General features: G+C 40.8%; 1 protein-coding gene across 3 annotated transcripts in view; it reads right to left on the bottom strand.

The window, feature by feature from the left end:
• idua (alpha-L-iduronidase) overlaps window positions 1-20597 on the bottom strand; it is a 262582-nt gene that overhangs the window by 90960 nt on the left and 151025 nt on the right. For all 3 annotated transcript variants that reach the window (XM_043674018.1, XM_043674019.1, XM_043674020.1), the window contains one exon: window positions 16132-16334. In XM_043674018.1, the coding sequence (XP_043529953.1) occupies window positions 16132-16334 (203 nt within the window). The remainder of the gene's footprint in view (window positions 1-16131; window positions 16335-20597) is intronic.

Here is a 20597-nt window from a genome sequence, read left to right as displayed (position 1 = left end):
CATGCATGGAAGTGAGAGATTGTGTAAAGGGAAAGAGAGAGAAAGAGAAAGAGTGAGAGAGAGTGTTTGAGGGAGGGAGAAAGAGAGATTGGGACAGTATCTAATAGAGCAGAAAGAACGTGTATGAGGGAGTGAGACTGGGAGGGTGGGTCTGAATGAGGAAGGGCTAGTGCAGGAGGAGAGAGAGCACAAGCGGGGAAGGGGAGATTGAGTGCAAGAAGTGGGAGCAGGTGAGAGAGTTTGAGGGATGGAAAGAGAGAAAGTTTGAAGGAAGGAGTAAAGAGACAGAGTGGGGCAGGGAGATAAGGAGAAAGAGTGTAAGGTAAGGAAGAAATGAGGAAAGGAAAAAGTATGAAGGAGGGCGAGATTGAGTGTGTAGGAAAAAGTCAGAGATCTTGTGGGTGCAGAAAGGAAAGAATGTGAGTGAAGGGTGGGAGAGACAGTGTGCGAGGAATGGTAAGGTTGAGACTGTGAGGGACCGCGCAGATGAATGTGAGAGACTAAGGGAGTGAGTGTGTGTGTGTGTAAGAGAGTGAGAGACAGACAGACAGAGAGAGACAGAAAGAAAGAAAGAGAGGAAGAGAGAGGGTGATTCATAGAATGAATTATAGAATTCTAATGGTGTGGAAGCTGGCGATTCAGCCCATCAAGTCTACACCGACTCTCCAAACAGCATTCCACCTAGACCCACCCCCTTACCCTATTCCTGTTAGCCCGCATATCTCATGATTAACCCACCTACACTGCACATCCCTGAATGCTACGGGGCAATTTACCACGGCCAATCCACTTAATCCGCTCATGTTTGGACTGAGAGAGGAAACCAGAGCACCAGGAGGAAACCCACACAGACATGGGGAGAATGTGCAAACTCTACACAGACAGTTGCCTGGTCCCTGGCGCTGCGAAGCAGTGCTAACCACTGAGCCATTGTCCCATCATTGGTTGGGTGTGAGAAAGTGTAAGGGAGGCTGAAAGAGACTGTGGGAGTGAGAGGGGTTAAAAGGCAGACAGGGAGGGAGGAAACAAAGTGAGAGTGGGGAGGAGACAGGAAGAAAGAGGGTAAGGCAGAGAATATGTGAAGGACAATGTGTGAAGGAGGATTTGGGTAAGAGAGAGTACGTGTACATGTGTATGCATATGTCCGCATGCATGCGTGTGTAATTACTCATTTACATTAGTGATTTATTGACTAGATCCTTTTCTAAAAATGAAGTTTACTGTTGTCTGAAACCTCATCTTTCTGACATTTACTCACTGACTCACCAAATGACAGAAAAATTTAAATGTGGCCTCCAGCATTGCCTCTAATTTTCCTCTAATAACTCCGTAGCTGTGCTGACCTCTGAAGTCTGCCATGATCAGCAATTTACTGGAAACTTGTAAGAGAATATAAATGATCTAATTTCCAAATAACAAAACATTGTAGCTATTTAATCATCCCTTTCCCTTCCAATCTCAGTGTTCCTCACTGTTTCCACCACCTGGACACTATTTCCTAAATAGAAGTTATATTACAATTCCACAAAGAGACCAATAATTTTTACAGTTATTCAATTTCTAGGGACTGGAACGATTATACAAGGTTACATTTTTAAGGCCTTTACTGTAATAAACAATGTAAAAGCAACAAAAACAGCAAATTCAGCAACCCTTCTTCAGAACACACCCCTAAACCTTCTGAATTCTAGAGAATAATTCTGAAGGAGGATCATTGGACCCAAAACGTTAACTCTGCTTTTCTCCATAGATACTGTCAGATCTGCTGAGTTCCAGCAATTACTGTTCTTGTTTCTGATTTCCAACATCCCAGATCTTTCATTTTTTTAATTTAGTTTTAAAATCCTTGAAATGAAACTTTGTTTTCCATGGTCAGCTCAGTATCTTCTTCTTTGTAAAGGCAGATGCAAAGTATTCATTAATATCTCAACCATGTCCTTTATCCACTTGAAAATCCCCCCATTTTGATACCAAATCAGCTCCAATCCTCCTTTTAACACCCCATTCGTGTGTCTATGAAAGATTTAAGTTCCCTTTGCCAGTTTCATCTTATATTTTTTTCTTTGCTTTTCTGATTACATTTGCCTATTCACCTCTGACCCTTCTTGACTCTCAGCTGTACTAACTGTTATAGTTTCCACCCTAATCTCCACCTCTTTGTCGTCACCCAGGGAGCTCTGGATTGGTTTGTTCTACCTTCTCCGTAGTAGAAATGTATCTTGACAATTCCCAAATGATCTTTTCTTTAAAGCTGCACTGTTCAGTTACAGTCTTGCCTGCCAGTCTGTAATTCCAATTTATTTTGCTCAGGTTCATCCTTACCCAGTTTGAAGACCGATTTTCCTCCCAGCTAATGATATGATTATCAATGTCTACTAAATATTTCTCTCGAGATTTTTTATACTTGGTCCATTTCATTCTCAAGAACCAGGCCTCGTAATGTCTGTCTTGTCAATTGGGTGTAAAATATTGCTGTAAAATATTATCTTGAACATGCTTTAGAAATTCTTGCCCTTCTCTGCATTTTACATCACTACTAGTCACATCTTTTTTTCAGGTAATTAATGTCTTCTATTGTAACTACGATATAATTTTTGCACCTCTCTGTTATTTGTAAGTACAAAGAACCAGGAGTAGGCAGTTCAGCCCATGGAACCTATCCACCATTCAACAAGATCATGGCTGATCGATGGTCTAACTCCATATATTTGCTTTTGGCCTACATCTCTTAATACCTTTGCTCAACAAAAATTTATCTCTTGCAGTTTAAAATTAACAACTGCTCCAGCATCCACTGCCTTTTGTGGAAGAGAGTTATAAATCTGTTTAACCCTTTATGTGTAGCAGTGCTTTCTAACAGCTCTCCTGAATCATCTGACCCTAATTCTCAAGCTATGACCCTTAGTCTAGAATTCCCAAGAAAAATTGTTTATTTTTATTTACCCTGCCGTTTCCTTTTAACATCTTGAAGACTTTGATCAGATCAACCCCTTAACCTTCTGAATTCAAGAGAAACAGATATAACCTGTCCTCACAACTTAACCCCTGAAGTCCAGGTATCATTTTTATAAAGCTATGTTGTACTCCCCCCAAGGCCATCTGCTCATAATACTACAAGTGGGGTCTAACCAATGTTTTGTATAACTATAGCATAACTTCAGCATTCCATTAGCTTTCCTGGTTATTTTCTGCACTTGCTAGCGCCATTTTAAAGATCCATGCCATTCTTTTAACTGCATACCATCTAGGAAGTACCCTGATCTATGCTTGGTCAGTCCAAAATGAATACCTTATTTGCTTACATCAAAATCAATCTGCTACAGTTTTATCTGTTCACTTAGTCTATCGATATCAGTTTGCAAATTTATACTATCATCTACACCTGCCACTATCACTACTATTAAAAAAAGGTAGCTTTGCATGAAATAACTTTTGTAAATTATTTGCATGAAATAACTTTTGTAAATGACCAGGTATTGTGTTATGCACTGCTGAACTCACAAATGTGTAACTAAAAAGATTATGTCTCAAGTTACTCCCATCTTTCCATCAGGCTCACTTCTCCCTGCAAACACTGGTTGAATTTTTTAGTGTGCTTTGAAAATCATTTTACTTGGCCTGAGTACTTCAGATCCAGATTTTACCAGCAAAATATAGCTCAGCAACTCCTTGTTCCTTGAATCGCTGAAAGTGCAATCTGATCTGTATTCATGTATTCAAAACAGAAAACAAGCTCTCATCAACAATCTTTTCCTGCTCTTTTTGTCTCAGTGTGTGTGTGCCCAAAAGGAACTTGATCCTTTTCTGTGTTATTGGGTTTCAGTTTGGCTTTCTTTTTCTATGACAACCCGATCATATGAGCCTATGTCTGGATAATAGTTTAGTATGACCATCATCTCTCCATCCTGAACACTTTGTTGTACCTTTAGCTTGGAGAGATATCTTTAAACATAACCATCTTGCATCTCCAAAAGCTAGTGCTTCCAAATAAACCTGTTGGACTATAAGCTGGTTGTGTGATTTTTAACTTTGTACATCTTGCAAATGTCATTGTTCACAATAACAGCATGATTATTTATGCAGTTATATGTAACATTTGTGAATTGAATGATGGTATGGTTATTCTGTTTTGTAACAGACGTTGACAGAATTCTTAGAGAGGAGGACTTTAGCATCATAACAGAAGAGATGCAATAGAAAATCAGATGAGAAGTTACCTTGTGAGTCAGCCATTAATTTTTTTTTAAAGATCCATGTTGATTTTCATGCTATGTTTGTTCTGACATTGTGTAGAAGTGCTGATGTTGTACTGGGGTGAAAAAATCACACAACACCAGGCTATATATCAAAAGACTTATTTCAAAGTACAAGCCTTTGGAGTGTTGCTCCTTTGTCAAGTAGCTTACATGACTATAACCTAGTGTTGTGTGATTTTTAACTTTGATCTGACCTTCACAGTTAGTTATTTTAATTTTACTTCTTCAGAAATATTCAAGTTGGAAAATTTGAACTTTGCTTGCAAGTAATGCGTATTTAAAGATATCATACTAAAGCTTTTTGATTATAAGAGGCACGTTAAATAACAAAACAACAGGATCTTTAAATATTAACAATTGGTTAAAACAAAATCAAATCTGGTTAGGTTTAATGGACATCTAAGTTAAATGTTAAAAGGCAAAGTAATCATTTCAGTCTATTAATTCAAGTCAGTCCAGAACTAGACAATTCATTTCCAAATATACTCAGTTACTCAACGTAGACAGCTACCAACACGATTTCAAATTGATAAACAGGTTCTAATAATTGTGTGACCATCCATTGGAAAATAAATTATTTTTAAACTTCTTTGGACCACCTCAACACCTTTATCTGCATCTTTATCCTTGACCATTATTCTGCCACCTTGTGCACTTTATACCCAAGTTTTGTTCTTCCAATGTTTCAATTTCTGAATAGTGGATACATTTTATTATTTTTGGCTCTTGGTACATTCTGCTTTTGGTTAGAGATTGACTCAAATGTACCACAGTACATTCTTCTGCGGTTTTGGTGTTTTATGGTGATTTTCAAATTTACTACCACCTAACTGCCCAGCAGCTGATTTCATGCACACAGAAATACCTTGAGCAATGCATCCTCCTGTGCTCTACCATCAAACAATATCTGCAGTTCACTTAGCCTGTCTCCTATTTGGGCAACAACTTATTGATGTTCCATGTTAACTTCATACAACATACATCAGCTAAGTGTGAGGTGATTCACTTTGGTAAGTGTAATAAAAAGATGGGGTACTGGGCTAACGGTCGGATACCTGGTAGTGTGGATGAGCAGAGGGATCTTGGTGTCCATGTACACAAATCTTTGAAAGTTGCCACCCAGGTAAATAGTGCGGTGAAGAAGGCATATGGCGTACTGGCTTTTATTGGTAGAGGAATTGAGTTCCGGAGTACTGAGGTCATGTTGCAGTTGTATAAGACTCTGGTGCGGCCACATCTGGAGTATTGTGTGCAGTTTTGGTCGCCATACTATAAGAAGGATGTGGAGGCACTGGAACGGGTGCAGAGGAGGTTTACCAGGATGTTGTCTGGTATGGTAGAAAGGTCGTATGAGGAAAGGCTGAGGCACTTGGGGTTGTTTTCATTGGAGAAAAGAAGGTTTAGGGGTGACTTGATAGAGGTGTATAAGATGATTAGGGGTTTAGATAGGGTCAACAGTGAGAATCTTTTTCCACGTATGGAGTCAGCTATTACAAGGGGGCATAGCTTTAAATTAAGGGGGGTAGGTATAGGACAGATGTTAGGGGTAGGTTCTTTACTCAGCAAGTCGTGAGTTCATGGAATGCCCTGCCAGTAGCAGGGTGGACTCTCCCTCATTATGGGCATTTAAGCGGGCATTGGATAGGCATATGGAGGATAGTGGGCTAGTGTAGGTTAGGTGGGCTTGGATCGGCGCAACATCGAGGGCCGAAGGGCCTGTACTGCGCTGTATTGTTCTATGTTCTATCAACTTCAGCCCAGTATGAGGCTTCCTGAAGTCCTGAGGGAGGGCTTATGTCCAAAACATTGATTCGCCTGCTCCTTGGATGCGGCCTGACCTACTGTGCTTTTCCAGCACCACACTCTTGTTCCTGAACTCCAATTGATATTTTCTCTTCCTAAACTCTGTCCTCCAAATCCCAATTTAACTCACTTCACTTAGAAGTGCTTCCAAAATCCCATCATCCCACTCTTTTACTTTTGTTAATTTGGGTATTTCTCCAGCTACAGAGTATTTGAACTGTACACTCATTTCTACCATGCCACCCTGGTCCCTGATAAAGCTATTATTCTATCTCATTCTGAAATGGCCCTCATCTCCAATCTCCTATGTCCAAAGGATTCACACTTAAATAGAAATAGTGGACAACTTGTTTATCTATTAACTACCACATAACTATGAAGTCTTCCTCATCTGCCAAAAATTTTGCCTAATCCATGAACCCCCTGAAATGCAAAGATAACCCCAGTTTTTCCTTCTATTGCAAACTATCTTCTCAAACCACTCTTCTTTACCCCCATCCACCCTTATGCCATCTCTGAGCTCATTGTGTCCATGAGACTCACCACAAACCCCTTGACCCTATTTCTAGTAAATTACATTCCTGGCAGATATACTGCTCACATTATTAACAGGTCAAATACTGTCTCTCCTTCCTTCAATTTGCTGTCATTGTCTTTGTCTTTTAAAAAAAGGTTTGACAACACTATTCTTGCCATCTATTGACCCATTTTCACTCTCCCTTCCCCCCCAACATCACCTTCGAAATATTTCCTAGAACTCCACATCTGAATTTTTTGAATCAGCTTTCCATCTCTGTCCCAGTTCCAAAACAGTTCTCATCAAAGCCCCATAGTGACATCGTCTGTAACTCTTGCAAACGTAAACGATCTCTCCCAAAATTCACAAACAACTGTCTTGGGATACCTATTGTTTCATTCACTACTATCGCAATTAACTCATTTCTTGTCTCAATATTTTCTCCCAGTCTCTATCCACGTACGTCCAAAATTCTTTCAATGCCCTCAGTCGTTTTAACAGTTTGCAAATTCCTGGCCCTAACTATCTCTTCTTCACCATGGACTTGGACCCCTTTAAAATCCTTTCTTCATTGCCCATGGTCAGGTAACAAAGCAATTTACATGAAAATTCTTTCAATCAATATTCTGTACTTGCTGCTCATAACATGGTCTCCTCTACAATGGAAAGAGGAAGATAACCGCTTTATGGTATACCAATGGTTAGTCTGTAAATATGACTCTGAGTTTTCAATAGCCTGCCTCTATGAATCTCCACTGGCTTTCATACTGTTATCTTTCTCTTCAGTCTAATGCAATGTAACAAAGCTGCTCCTTTCTGCTGTCCTCCTGAATTGAAAATTTAATTAATTCTCCATCTAACGTCTGCTGCTCCCTGCTCTAATCTTAGTGCAGTCTGTGCACAGATTAGAAGTTGAACCGAAGGAAAAAATTAATTCAATTTTTGTCCTTCTCTTTTAGAGTTCATTTAAAGAATGTAATTTTTTTAAAAATCAGATCTCTGCAATATTTTCCTTTAATTCTTGTTGCTTTCCAGGCAATACTCTTCCCTGAAAGTATGATGAGGAACTATAATATTCTCTTTTTATTTAGGACTTTGGGTTTTGAAGTACAGATAAATTAGGTTTTAGTTTTCAGTTCTGTGAAGCTGGTCAAAACAGCACTTGCAAGAAATTATGTAACTTAACTTGATTGACTGTCTGTCTGGTGAGAATGGTGGACCAAAAGGTCTGCTCCTGGGCTGTAGTGTTCTGTGTAATTGGTGAAGTGTTTGTTCAATTGAGCTTTACTACTCAGAGATGGAAAGTCCACAAACTCTGATTAAAGTTCAGTGAGAAGAGTCAGTGAGTCCATATCTTGGAGAGAAACAGATATCAAGTGAATATGCAGAAATTCAGAGAAACAAAATGCTTGTGGTCTTGTCAGTTTGATAAGAAATGAGGAGTGATACTTAGTATCTGGAAAGGATATTACTGGAGAAAAAGACTGAATCTTTATTTTCGCTGTTTATTATAAGGTCTTATATGTTGTCTTATAAATACGTAACATTTTTTTGTCATAGAGTCATAGGGATGTACAGCATGGGAACAGACCCTTCGGTCCAACCCGTCCATGCCGACCAGATATCCCAACCCTATCTTCCTATTCATATACCCATCCAGATGCCTTTTAAATGTTGCAATTGTACCAGCCTCCACCACTGCAATTGTACCAGCCTCCACCACTTTCTCTGGCAGCTCATTCCATACACATACCAACCTCTGCGTCCTTTTATATCTTTCTCCTCTCACCCTAAACCAATGCCCTCTAGTTCTGGACCCCCCCACCCCAGGGATAAGACTTTGTCTATTTATCCTATCCATGCCCCTCATAATTTTATAAACCTCTATAAGGGTCACCCTCAGCCTCCGGGGTTCCAGGGTCTTCTGAATATGTTCAATGACTGACTATCGCAGCAACCAAATTGCAAAAAAACCCCCAAATTATTTGGGGTTGAATGTTCCCATTTTTTGCCAATGGTGTTTCACAGAGGACTTTCTGCCACAATTGGCAACTTTTGTCATGCAATTGTCTGCTGTTCACTTCATTAATTATGCATTCAGGTTCTACATTGTCCTTGTCATCCAATCATTGCAGCAGCAGTGACAGAAGTGCTCATTACTGCTAGAACCTTCTAATGCACACCTCGTCAAATGCTGCAGGTCAGGAACTGCCCTTTGCACTGTAGTGCTTGACTATTATCACTAAGGGATGGAAATGTGTTGCTGGAAAAACGCAGCAGGTCAGGCAGCATCTAGGGAACAGGAGAATCGACGTTTCGGGCATTAGCCCTTCTTCAGGAATGAGGAAAGTTGGTCCAGCAGGCTAAGATAAAAGATAGGGAGGAGGGTTTGGGGGAGGGGCGTCGGAAATGTGATAGGTGGAAAGAGGTCAAGGTGAGGGTGATAGGTCAGACTGGGGTGGGGGCGGAGAGGTCGGGAAGAAGATTGCAGATTAGGAAGGCGGTGCTGAATTTGATGGATTTGACTGAGACAGGCTGGGGGGAGGGGAAATGAGGAAACTGGTGAAATCCGAGTTCATCCCTTGTGGTTGGAGGGTTCCTAGCCGGAAGATGAGGCATTCTTCCTCCAACCGTCGTTTCGCTGTGGTCTGACGATGGAGGAGTCCAAAGACCTGCATATCCTTGGTGGAGTGGGAGGGGGAATTGAAATGTTGAGCTACAGGGTGGTTGGGTTGGTTGGTCCGGGTGTCCCAGAGGTGTTCTCTGAAACGCTCCGCAAGTAGGCGGCCTGTCTCCCCAATATAGAGGAGGCCACATCGGGTGCAGAGGATGCAATAGATGATATGTGTGGAGATACAGGTGAATCTGTGGCGGATATGGAAGTTTCCTTTCTGGCCTTGGAGGGAGGTGAGGGGGGAGGTATGGGCGCAAGTCTTGCACCTCCTGCGGTTGCAGGGGAAGGTGGCACTAAGGCTATGGCTCATAAAGTGAGTGGCACTCACTGTTCTTACCCACCTAATTTTCTAAAGCTGCTAACACTTTATGCCCTTTGCACTTCCTGCTCACTTACCAGGGATATCCCTGCTCACTTACCAGGGATACCTCCTGTACCACCACTAACAGTTCTTCTAGCTACTTTCACTGAATTGCTCTTTTTGCTGCATTGCAAGAGAAACTGTCAAGGAGAAAGCAAAGATGGGTGGCACAATAGCTAACATTCTTACGCTTACCACTACGAGATGAGCCTCAAACTGACAGTAAAGGACTGTGGAGAAAGTGAGGAGTGCAGATGCTGGAGATCAGAGTTGAGAGTGTGGTGCTGGAAAGGCACAGCAGGTCAGGCAACATCTGAGGAGCAGGAGAATCAACATTTTGGGTAAAAGCCTTTCATCAGGAATGAGGCCTGTGAGCCAAGGGGATCGAGAGATAAATGGGATGGGGGTAGGGCTGGGGGAAGATAGCTGAGAGTGTAATAGGTAGATGGAGGTGGGGGTAATGGTGATAGGTCAGAGAGGAGAGTGGACCGGGTAGGTGGGAAGGAAGATGGACAAGTAGGACAGGTCATGAGAGCAGTGCAAAGTTGGAAGGTTGGATCTAGGATAAGGTGAGGTGGGGGGGAAATGAGGAAACTGGTGAAATCCACACTGGTCCTGTATGGTTGGTAGGTCCCAAGGTGGAAGATGAGACATTCTTCTCTGGACTTCAGGTAGTTAGGGTTTGGCGATGGAGGTGGCCCAGGACCTGCATGTTCTCGGCGGAGTGGGAGGGGGAGTTGAAGTGTTCGGTCACAGGGTGGTGGGGTTGGTTGGTGCAGGTGTCCCAGAGATGTTCTCTGAAGCGTTCTGCAAGTAGGCGTCCAGTCTTCCAATGTAAAGGAGACCGCATCAGAAGCAACGGATTCAGTAAATGACATGTGTGGAAGTGCAGATAGAATTCTGATGGATGTGAAAGGACTGTGACCACTCATGGGGATGCAGAGACCTATGTGCCCAGGCAATCAATTAGGCTTTGTTGTGCTGTGCTGCACTCCCCTCCTACTGCAACAAATGTGAATGTATTCTTAAGCTGCACAAGCAGCCACATTTTTCTTATGCAGGCATCAGCGGAGCCAACATAGTCTCCGCTCCAAAGCGGCCATCCTTTTACTGCATCAGATCTATTTCCACTTCTGAAGAAGGAGCTGAATTCTCTCAGACAATGCACCGGTTAGACTTGTCTTGCACGTTCCAGCTACTCTTTGACCTCAGTGGGCTATTTTTGTAGAATAGATGCAGCAGCTCATTCAGGTAGTGCATTAATGGCACATCTCCACAGTGAGCTGAAGAGAAAATGTCCAGATCTCTGCTACTCAGACAAGTGCCAGGGATCAGGCATCCTCTCAGCCCCAGGAAGATGAACCAATGGCATCAGCCATTCATAACTTTGTGCAAATGGACAGTCACAGGAACAGTAGACAGGTTTGTCTGAGATGCTCAGTAAACTGAATTGAAGGTTTGACACTTTTCTGAGTAGCAGGGACTTGGGCATTTCTTCTTCAACCAGCTATGGAGGTGTGCCTGTAATGCACTCACCAGAATGTGCTGCCACATCTAATCAATAAAAAGAGTCGACTGAGGTGAAAGTCGGAGCTGGTGGAATGTGCAGGAAAAATCTAACCAGTGCATTATCGGAGAGAGCTCAGTAAACTGAATTGAAAGTCTAAGGAGTACACTAACCTTAGGGTTGATGGCCACCATTGAGGGCCAGGATCATCAAAATGCTCAGTGACTGATAGAAATGCCTGCAAACCTGTTTTTCAATGTGCAAAGCCAGAGGAGGGGTGAGGAACCTCACTTCAGGTGCTACTTTCTCTCAAGCAGACGAGATGATGTCAGCAGGTACCCCAAAGAGGAGGAACCAAAAACTCTCCCCACCACCTCCAATAATGAATGATGATGGAGGGGGGGGTGCTCAAAAAGATAGACTGCATTACGATGCCTCTCAAACTGATAATGGTCATAGGAAAACATCCTGTGCAGTCCCCAGATACATGATCATGAGTGAAACCTCAGAAGCCAAATTTCCTTAGCACCACATAATAATATAATGATGTCTGAATGATTACTACTCTTTCCTTAATGCCAATCAGGATACTCAATCTTCTCAGTTTTGAATGTGTAAGCAGCAAATGTTATAAAGCATTCAACCAGTTATTAACTATAAGTTTTAATGGACAACAGGAAAGGGAAGGAAACACCAAAGAGGTTGTATTTGCTTTTGCCACTAAACAGGCTGTTCGCCATTGTAATATGAAAAATGTCTAAATTAGCTGATGGTGCCTCACTCATCAATATCAATATATTGGATTTTCAGAAGGCTTTTGATAATGTTCGACATATTACATTACTTAAGAGCAGCCCCAGGCTTTTGAGGTAATGATTAGATTAGATTAGATTAGATTCCCTACAGTGTGGAAACAGGCCCTTCGGCCCAATACGTCCACACCAACCCTCCAAAGAGTAAACCACTCAGTCCCATTTCCCTCTGACTAATGCACCTAACACTACGGGCAATTTAGCTTAGCCAATTCACCTAACCTGCACATTTTTGGACTGAGAGGGGAAACCGGAGCGCCTGGAGGAAACCCACGGAGAATGTGCAAACTCCACACAGACAGTCACCTGAGGCTGGAATTGAACCTGGGACCCTGGTGCTGTAAGACAGCAGTGCTAATCACTGAGCCACCGTGCTTAGATAGAGGATTGGCTACCTAGTGGAAGACAGAATTGGGATAAGGAGGGCATTTTCAGGATGGCAGTCTGTAACTAGTAGAGTGTCACAGAGACCAATGATGGGGCCACAATTGTTCACAATATATACCGGATGAGAAAAGTGAATGCACTACAGCCAAATTTGCAGATGGCACAAAAATAAGTGGAAAGGCAAGTAATGAGGTTGATAGGGAGGTACCAAACATCTGCTGAGGAACATAGTCAAATAAACGAGTGGGCAAAAACTTGGCAGATGGAATATAATGTGAGGGATGCAATTAGGCAGGATGAATAGAGGAGCCAAACATTATTTAAATGGAGCAAGACTACAGAAAGCCACAGAACAGCGAAATTTAGGAATCTCATCCATGAATCACAAAAAGTTAGTAACCAAGTTCAAAGGAAATGGACTTTAGAAGTATGCAGATTTTGCTAAAACTATCAAGACACTAGATAGATCACATCTGGAGTACTATGAACAGTTTTATTTAAGGAAAGAAATACAGACATTGGAGACAGTCTAGAGAAAGTTCAGTGAGCTAATACAACTACAGAGGGACAGTAGAACAGTAGAAGTACTAAGGGATATGTGCCAAAGTCAAGTATGTGAAGTTCAGCCACGATCTCACTGATTGGCAGAATAGGCTCGAGGTGCTGAATGGCCTACTACTGTTCCTATGTTCCTGGGAAAGGTTGAGTAGATTGGGCCTCTACTAGTTCAAATGAGACATTATTGAAACATTCACGATTCTGAGGGGAGTTGACAGGGTAGATGTGGAAAGGTTGTTTACCCTTGTGGGAAAGTCTAGGACCAGAGAGCATTATGTAAGAATAAAGGGTTGCACATTTAAGACATTTAAGAGGAGGAATTTCTTCTCTTGGAGATTAAGAATCTGTGGAATTCTTCACCACAGAGGGCTGCTGAGGCTGGGTCATTCAATATCTTCGGTGCTGAGATTGTCAGATTTTTAATCAGTAAAGGAATCAACTGTTATAGGGAAAAAGCAGAAAGTGGAGTTGAGGATAATCATATCAGGTTTGATCTCATTGAATGGCAGAGCAGACTTGGTGGACTGGATGGCCTAGTTCTGCTTGCCTCTGGTCTTATGGCAAAGTATAGGGGCACCTAATATTAAGAAAAAGAGAAAACTTCCTGGATTTAATGTAACTTTAAGAAGTAACAGAGAAAATATTAGGACTTAAAACAGGTCATTTCTCTAAAATCTGAAGGTATTCCATATCAGCATGCTAAAAGAACTATTACTAAAAGAAGGAGGTTCGGAAATTGAAAATATCTTGTAATGATACTGAAATACTGAAGTCGGCATTTGGATTGAAACTTGAAAATCTCACTTCACTATTTAATAAATAAGGAAGAACTTATTGAAACTTACAAAATTCTTGAGGATCAGAATTATAGGTCTCTTTGCTAAACAGCAACTTGGAGAAGTTTCTCGCATCTAGTAACCAGCAGCTTCTCTTTATTTATTTACAAGATACACACATTGTCTTGACCCAGTGCAATCCATGCTGTGCAGGTACATTCAAAGTAATGCCCAGAAAGAAGTTCCAGGATTTTGATGCTATGACAGTTAAGAAATGTCAATCTATAGTTCCAAGTCAGGATGTGTGTAGCTTGGAGGTGAACTTGCAGATTATAGTGTTCCCATGCATTTCCTGCCCTTCTTCCTTTGAAATGGTCGAGTTTATGGGTTTAGAAGGTGCCTTCAAACAGATCTTGGTGATATGTTGCATTGAATTTTTCTGATGGTTAACTCTACTGGCACTGAGCATTGGTGGTGCGCAGAATAATTGTTCAAGATGCTGGATGAGGTGCAAATTAAACAGACTGTTTTGGCCTGGATGATGTTGAGTGTCTTGAGTGTTAATTGTAGTTGCACTCATTCAGGCAAGTGGGGGGTACTCCATCACACTCAAGACTTGTGCTTGGTGGGCAGGCTGAAGAGAGTCGGGAAATGATTTACTCATTATAGAATTCTTAACTCTGACCTAATCTTGTAGTTACCATGTTTACATAGTTAGTCCAGATCAGCTTCTGGTGATTGGAAAGCCCAAGTGGCTGTTTGATGTTAACTCAGAGATGTTAATGCCCATGAATATAAGAGTTAGCTACATTTTCTCCTGTTAGAGATGATTATAGCTTGATAGTGTGAATGTCACTTGCCACTTCTCAGTCCAAGCCTGAACGCTATCCAGATCTTGCTGCATATGGGCAGACTTTTGGTATGTGAGAAGTTGTGAATGATCCTGAACAATCAAAGAAAATCTCAATTTCTGACAGCTTGATAGAGGAAAGGTCCACTGCTTTGGAAAAGGAAAGGAAATCAATTTACAGTATTAACTTAAAGCTAATGTATAGTAATAAAATGTAATTAAAATAAACTATTAGACAATCTCAAATGTTGGAATATGATACAATGGGTTGGGGGTGGGGGGGGTGATGTTATGCTTTTTATACACAGCCTTGGTAAATTCCAATTGGAGTACAGTACTGTATTCAGCTTTGGGACATCGATTACGATACGTCAGGCATGGAAAGGATGTCTCACAGATTTAATTCATTGTTATTTGGTGCTTGAATATTGTAGAAAAGAGCGATATGTTGGAAATTTGTTTTTTAATCTTGCATTTGTTAGGACAATACAAGATTACCAAATTTCAAAAGATAACAACAATTTATTATGGAAGAGGAAAGGGTGCTAACTGCTTAGCTAGTCGACTTTGTCCGAAGCATTATATGGTAAAAGCAGCAGAGATATTTGGGTGGTTAAGTTTCTAAGTAATTCATTTAAAAGGCTATATATTTCTTTGGTTTTCAAAAAAAAAGAGATTAGGGTCTCAGAGTATGAATGCATGCCATTACTAGCAAGCATATAAAAGTTACAAGGTTGACTGGTCATCATAAATTGGTTGCAGTGCAGGCATTATCACATTGAGAACGGTTCACCAACTGCTGCACAATTGTGGAGCATTTGGTTGGAGTTTTGCAAAGTGCAGACTGATTGAGATTAGTCTGTTCTCTAACTAATTTGAATAACCAAAATAACATGCTACTTGATTCAATTGGCGTTGCATCAACACTAAAATTTGTGCACAAAATTCCTCAATTGTGTGGTAGCAGAATGACTTTTTGGACTGATTGTGGCATCTTGCTGTGGAAACATTCCAGGGATTGCAGGTCTGACATCTGAATTTATTTAAAAAAACTGAAAGCAGACTTAATGTAACCATTCTGGCTTTAACTGCCAGTACTTATTGCTCATTCACACATTCCCTTCAGATGGCGGTTAACTCTCTTCAGTTACTGCAGTCGTTTGGCGGGGTAATAGTCCCTACAAGCCAGCTAGTTAAGATATGCTGTATTTTGTATAGCCATGGGCAATCCAATTAGCTGGCTGAAAGACAGAAATTGTGGTAGTCCTTGTTACCGGTAGCAGCATTTTAAAAGAAATACAGGACTCCTTGTGTAGTCTCATTCTGTAACATACTAAATTTGTATTCTAGATAATTTACCATTGTGAAGAATCTGTGATTATGCCAGTATGATTACATGTAATTAAAGCTTCTCAAATAACAGGTAAACACATGAAATAACAGGTGTGCTAATATTTCACTTTTTTTTCTGTTCCTTGTTCCAATCTCCTACAGAAGATTGTAAAGCCAACAAGACAATCAGCTACTTACAAACATAATAATAAACAATTGTTTAAAAAAAGCAGTCCAAAAAATAATTTTCAAACAGTTTGCTATCCCTGAAACTTGAAAATAATTCAGCCTGACTCACCTTCTTGTGTAAAGCAATGTAGTCTAGTCGTGTTCCAATTTCTCCTGTAAAGAAGTTGGTTCCATTATAACAGTGATTTAGCAAACCCCAACTGATAGGCGAGTGTGGAGGAGGATGACATGAATCTCCAGGTCCACCTAGTTGAAGTTGTGTGTTAGCATCTTTTAAACCTTCTGAACAGGCGTCATAGTAGTTTTGGAATCCTAAAATCACACAAGTCATTACACAATCTTACACTTTTTGTCCAAGGGTGTAATTTAACATACCACTTTCTTTCAAAGCTATCAAAAATAGAAACTAGTAAAAGAAACAATTAGCTCAAGAAATCTTATCTGACAATACAAGAGAAAACTACAATAATTCATTGCATAAAGAAATGTCTAAGTTCAAATATTTTGTGTCCATTTCAAAGCAATGATCCTTTTTGGTTGACATAATAGCCTGAGGATCTAGAGTTCTCTATTCACTCTTTCAAAACAGTACATAATTTTCAAAAGCCTCTAACAAGTCTCTTCCCAATTGTGTCTCTGTTCAGTGGAAACCATCTCAGCATCTCAAGTCTCTCCTCAAAACTACAATTTATCACTCTGGTATCATCCTAGTGAATCTATTCTGTGGGATCTTCATAGCTTTAACAATTTACCTTTCCATAATCTAACATCAAAACTGCGAACATACTCTAATACCAAACTGAACAACTTCATCATCTCTTCATTACTTGTTAATGTAACAAGTAGTTAAGGTGGTGTTTAGGTTAATTGATTATTGCTGGAACAAAATACAGTTATGTCAAAACTTTATATCTTGCACTCATCTGGACAATTTGAAGATTACCAATTGAAAAAGAAAACCAAAATGTATATACTACATGAGAAAGAGAGTGCTGATTGGTTGGCAAATGGACTCTGCTTGGAAGAGCCATTTTCACAAGAATTAGCCAATTAATGATGATTGGCAGTTAACCGCTGACTCTGATTAGCAGAGCATTGCCTTGAGATTACCAGCAAATGGCTTTTCACCCGTTTTGTTTGAGCTGAAACCAGGCATTGTGCATGTACATATTCTTTCAGTCTGGATTATGTGTATTATGTCTGTAGCTACCAACACACGCAAGTGCACCTGATTGTAAGCCCAACTGACAATCTTAAATTGGTTGTCAGCATAATTCTTTGCATGTTTGGGGTCATCTAGCAAACGTACAACTAAAAAAGCACATCTAATTTTTGCAAGCTCTATTTTACACTATTGAAAGTGCATAATCAGTAAGCTTCATGAGTAATTAGGATAGAACACATCCTGAGTGAGACACAGGCAAAGTGAGTGTACATTTCTGGGAATATGGAGCAGAGTGGAAATTTGTTGGAGAGAGAAATTAAACGATTAATAAATGTTGGGTTTTGCACATAAATTGATTAACTGGAAATCCAGGTGATTTTGCAGGGAAAGAAATTAGTAACAGCTCTTGTGACATAGAGGTAGTGTCGTACCTCTTATCCAGGAAAACAAGAATCAAGCTCCAGCTGATCCAGAGGTATGTAATAACATCTCTGAGCAGGTTGATTAGAAAATATAATTTTAAAGAAGATTAACAGAAGGCTCTTATGGCACAGTGGTAGTATTCCTACTTTTGTACCTTGGGCATCAGACCTCTCAATTGGCTGGATGGCTAGCTTGCAGTCCAGAGCAATGCCAACAGTGAAGTTTCAATTCTTATCCTGGCTGAGGTATGGCGACCCTCAGGTTAAAATCACCAAGAGTTAATTCTCTCTCTAAGAAGGAAGCTTATTTAAGATAGAGGAGGAAGGGTAAGACAGGCTTTAGACAGTTACAAGGTAGTCAGGAAGGAATTGAAGAATGGACTTAGGAGAGCTAGAAGGAGGGCATGAGAAAGCTTTAGAGGGTAGGATTAAGGAAAACCCTAAGATGTTCTACACTTATGTGAGGAACAAAAGGATGGCCAGAGTGAGGGTAGGGTTGATCAGGGATAGTGGAGGGAATTTGCGCCTGGAGTTGGAGGAAGTAGGGGAGGTCCTTAATGAATACTTTGCTTCAGTATTCATTACTGATAGGGACCTTGACGTTTCTGAGGATAGTGTGAAACAGACTGATGTGCTAGAACAGGTTGATGTTAGGAAGGAGGATGTGCTGAAAATTTTGAAAAACATAAGGATAGATAAGTTCCCTGGGCCAGATGGGATATACCTTAGGTTTCTAAAGGAGGCAAGGGAAGAGATTGTTTAGCCTTTGGCTATGATCTCTGCGTCCTCACTGTCCACTGGAGTACTGCCAGATGATTGGGGGGTGGCAAACGTTATTCCCTTGTTCAAGATAGGGAATAGGGATAATCCTAGGAATTACATACTAGTCAGTCTTACGTTAGTGGTGGGCAAAGTATTGGAAAAGATTCTGCGAGACAGGATTTATGATTACTTGGAAAATCATAATTTGATTAGAGATAGTCAGCAAGGCTTTGTGAGGGGCAGGTCAAGCCTCACAAACATATTGAATTCTTTGAGAATGTGACAAAACATTTTGATGAAGGTAGAGCAGTGGATGTAGGTACGTGGATTTCAGCAAGGTCTTTGATAAGGTTCCCCTGGTAGGGTCATTCAGAAAGTATGGAGGCATGTGATACAGAGAAATTTGACTGTCTGGATACAGAATTGGCTGGCCTTTAGAAGTCAGAGGGTGATGGTAGATGGAAAGTATTTAGTCATGAGTTCAGTGACCATGGGTGTTCCGCTAGGATCGGTTCTGCGACCTCCAATCTTTATGAGTTTTATAAATGATTTGGATGAGGAAGTAGAAGGGTGGATTAGTAAGTTTGCCGATGACACGAAGGATGGTGGAGTTGTGTTCAGTGTTGTAGGTTGCAATGGGACATTGACAGGATGCAGAACCGGGCTGATAAGTGGCAGATGGAGTTCAACCTGGAGAAGTGTGAAGTCATTCATTTTGGAAGGTCAAATTTGAATGCAGAATACAGGGTTCAAGGCAGGATTCTTGGCAGTGTGGTGGAACTGAGGGATCATGGGGTCCATGTCCATAGATCCCTCAGAGTTGCCACCCAAGTTGATCGGATTGTTGAGAAGGCACCTGGTGTATTGCCTTTCATTAGCAGGGCGATTGAGTTTAAGAGCTGCGAGGTTACGCTGCAGCTCTACAGACCCCTGGTTAGACCACACTTGAAATATTGTGTTCAGTTCTAGTCGCCTAATTATAGGAAAGATATGGAAGCTTTGGAGAGGGTGCAGAAGAGATTTACCAGGATGCTGCCTGCATTGGAGGGAATGTCTTATGAAGAGAGGTTGAGAGAACTAAGGCTTTTCTCATTGGAGCTAAGAAGGAAAAGAGGTGATTTGATTGAGGTGTACAATGTACTGAGAGGGATAGATAGAGTGGATAGCCAGAGACAACTTCTCAGGGCAGAAATATCTATCATAAGGGGGGTTAATTTTAAGGTAATTGGAAGAAGGTTTAGGGGAGATTGTCAGAGCAGGTTCTTTACACAGACTGTGGTCGGTGCATGGAATGCACTGCCGGCAGAGGTAGTCAAGTCAGATACGTTAAGGACATTTAAGCGACTCTTGGATAGGCATATAGAAGACAGCACAATGAAGGGTATGTAGGCTAGTCTGACCTTAGAATAGGATTAAAGGCCAGCACAATACTGAGGACTAAAGGGCCTGTACGGTGCTGTACTGTTCTATGTTCTAATTAGAGAGCAAGTCTCTGGTCTACTTCAGTGATCGAAACTATACTTTCACTTAACTTTGTAAGAAGAGGACTGGGTTCAAGTCTCATCTACTCCAGGATGTGTCATAACATCTCCAAACAAAGTGATTAAAGATATCTGTGGGTATCTCCTTCCATCTGGCATGCATTTTCATTGTAGTCCTCTCCCTCTCTTCTGGTCTTACCTTCATTTCTAATGCTATTGACAAGCTTTGCATATAAATTGGTAATTGCATGTAAAAGGTGATTTAATGATGGAAGAGCAAGGAAAAAAAAATGGGTTATTTGTTGGTGAAAAAAATGTTCATTGGTACATAAAAGCCACTCTGGAAACATATTAAAAGAAGATTCATAAAGGACTCCTGTGGTGCAGTGGTAATATCCCTATCTCTGAGCCAGAAGGCCCAAGTTCAAATCTCATGTTGTAGAGGCATGTCATAATATGTCTGAATAAAGCAATTTTAAAATATCTTTAGATTAATAAAGGGCTCTTGTGGTGCAGTGGTAATGGCCCTATCTCTGAACCAAGAGGCCTTGGGTTCAGGTACCACATGTTCACATCTCTAAATAGGTTGATTGGAAAATACCTGTATGATTAATAAATTCTATCTACAAAGAAAGAAATATCTGTTGCAATCTATATCCTAAGTTATAATACATAATATGTGATTAGACATTTTTATGACTTTACGAATAGAACTAGCACTTTCAGAGAACAATATATTTGGACT

The sequence above is a fragment of the Chiloscyllium plagiosum genome, chromosome 32 (genome assembly GCF_004010195.1).
Source record: "Chiloscyllium plagiosum isolate BGI_BamShark_2017 chromosome 32, ASM401019v2, whole genome shotgun sequence".
Lineage (NCBI taxonomy): Eukaryota > Metazoa > Chordata > Chondrichthyes > Orectolobiformes > Hemiscylliidae > Chiloscyllium > Chiloscyllium plagiosum.
Note: the sequence above shows the minus strand (reverse complement) of the source record. Positions and strands in the feature narration are given on the sequence as shown.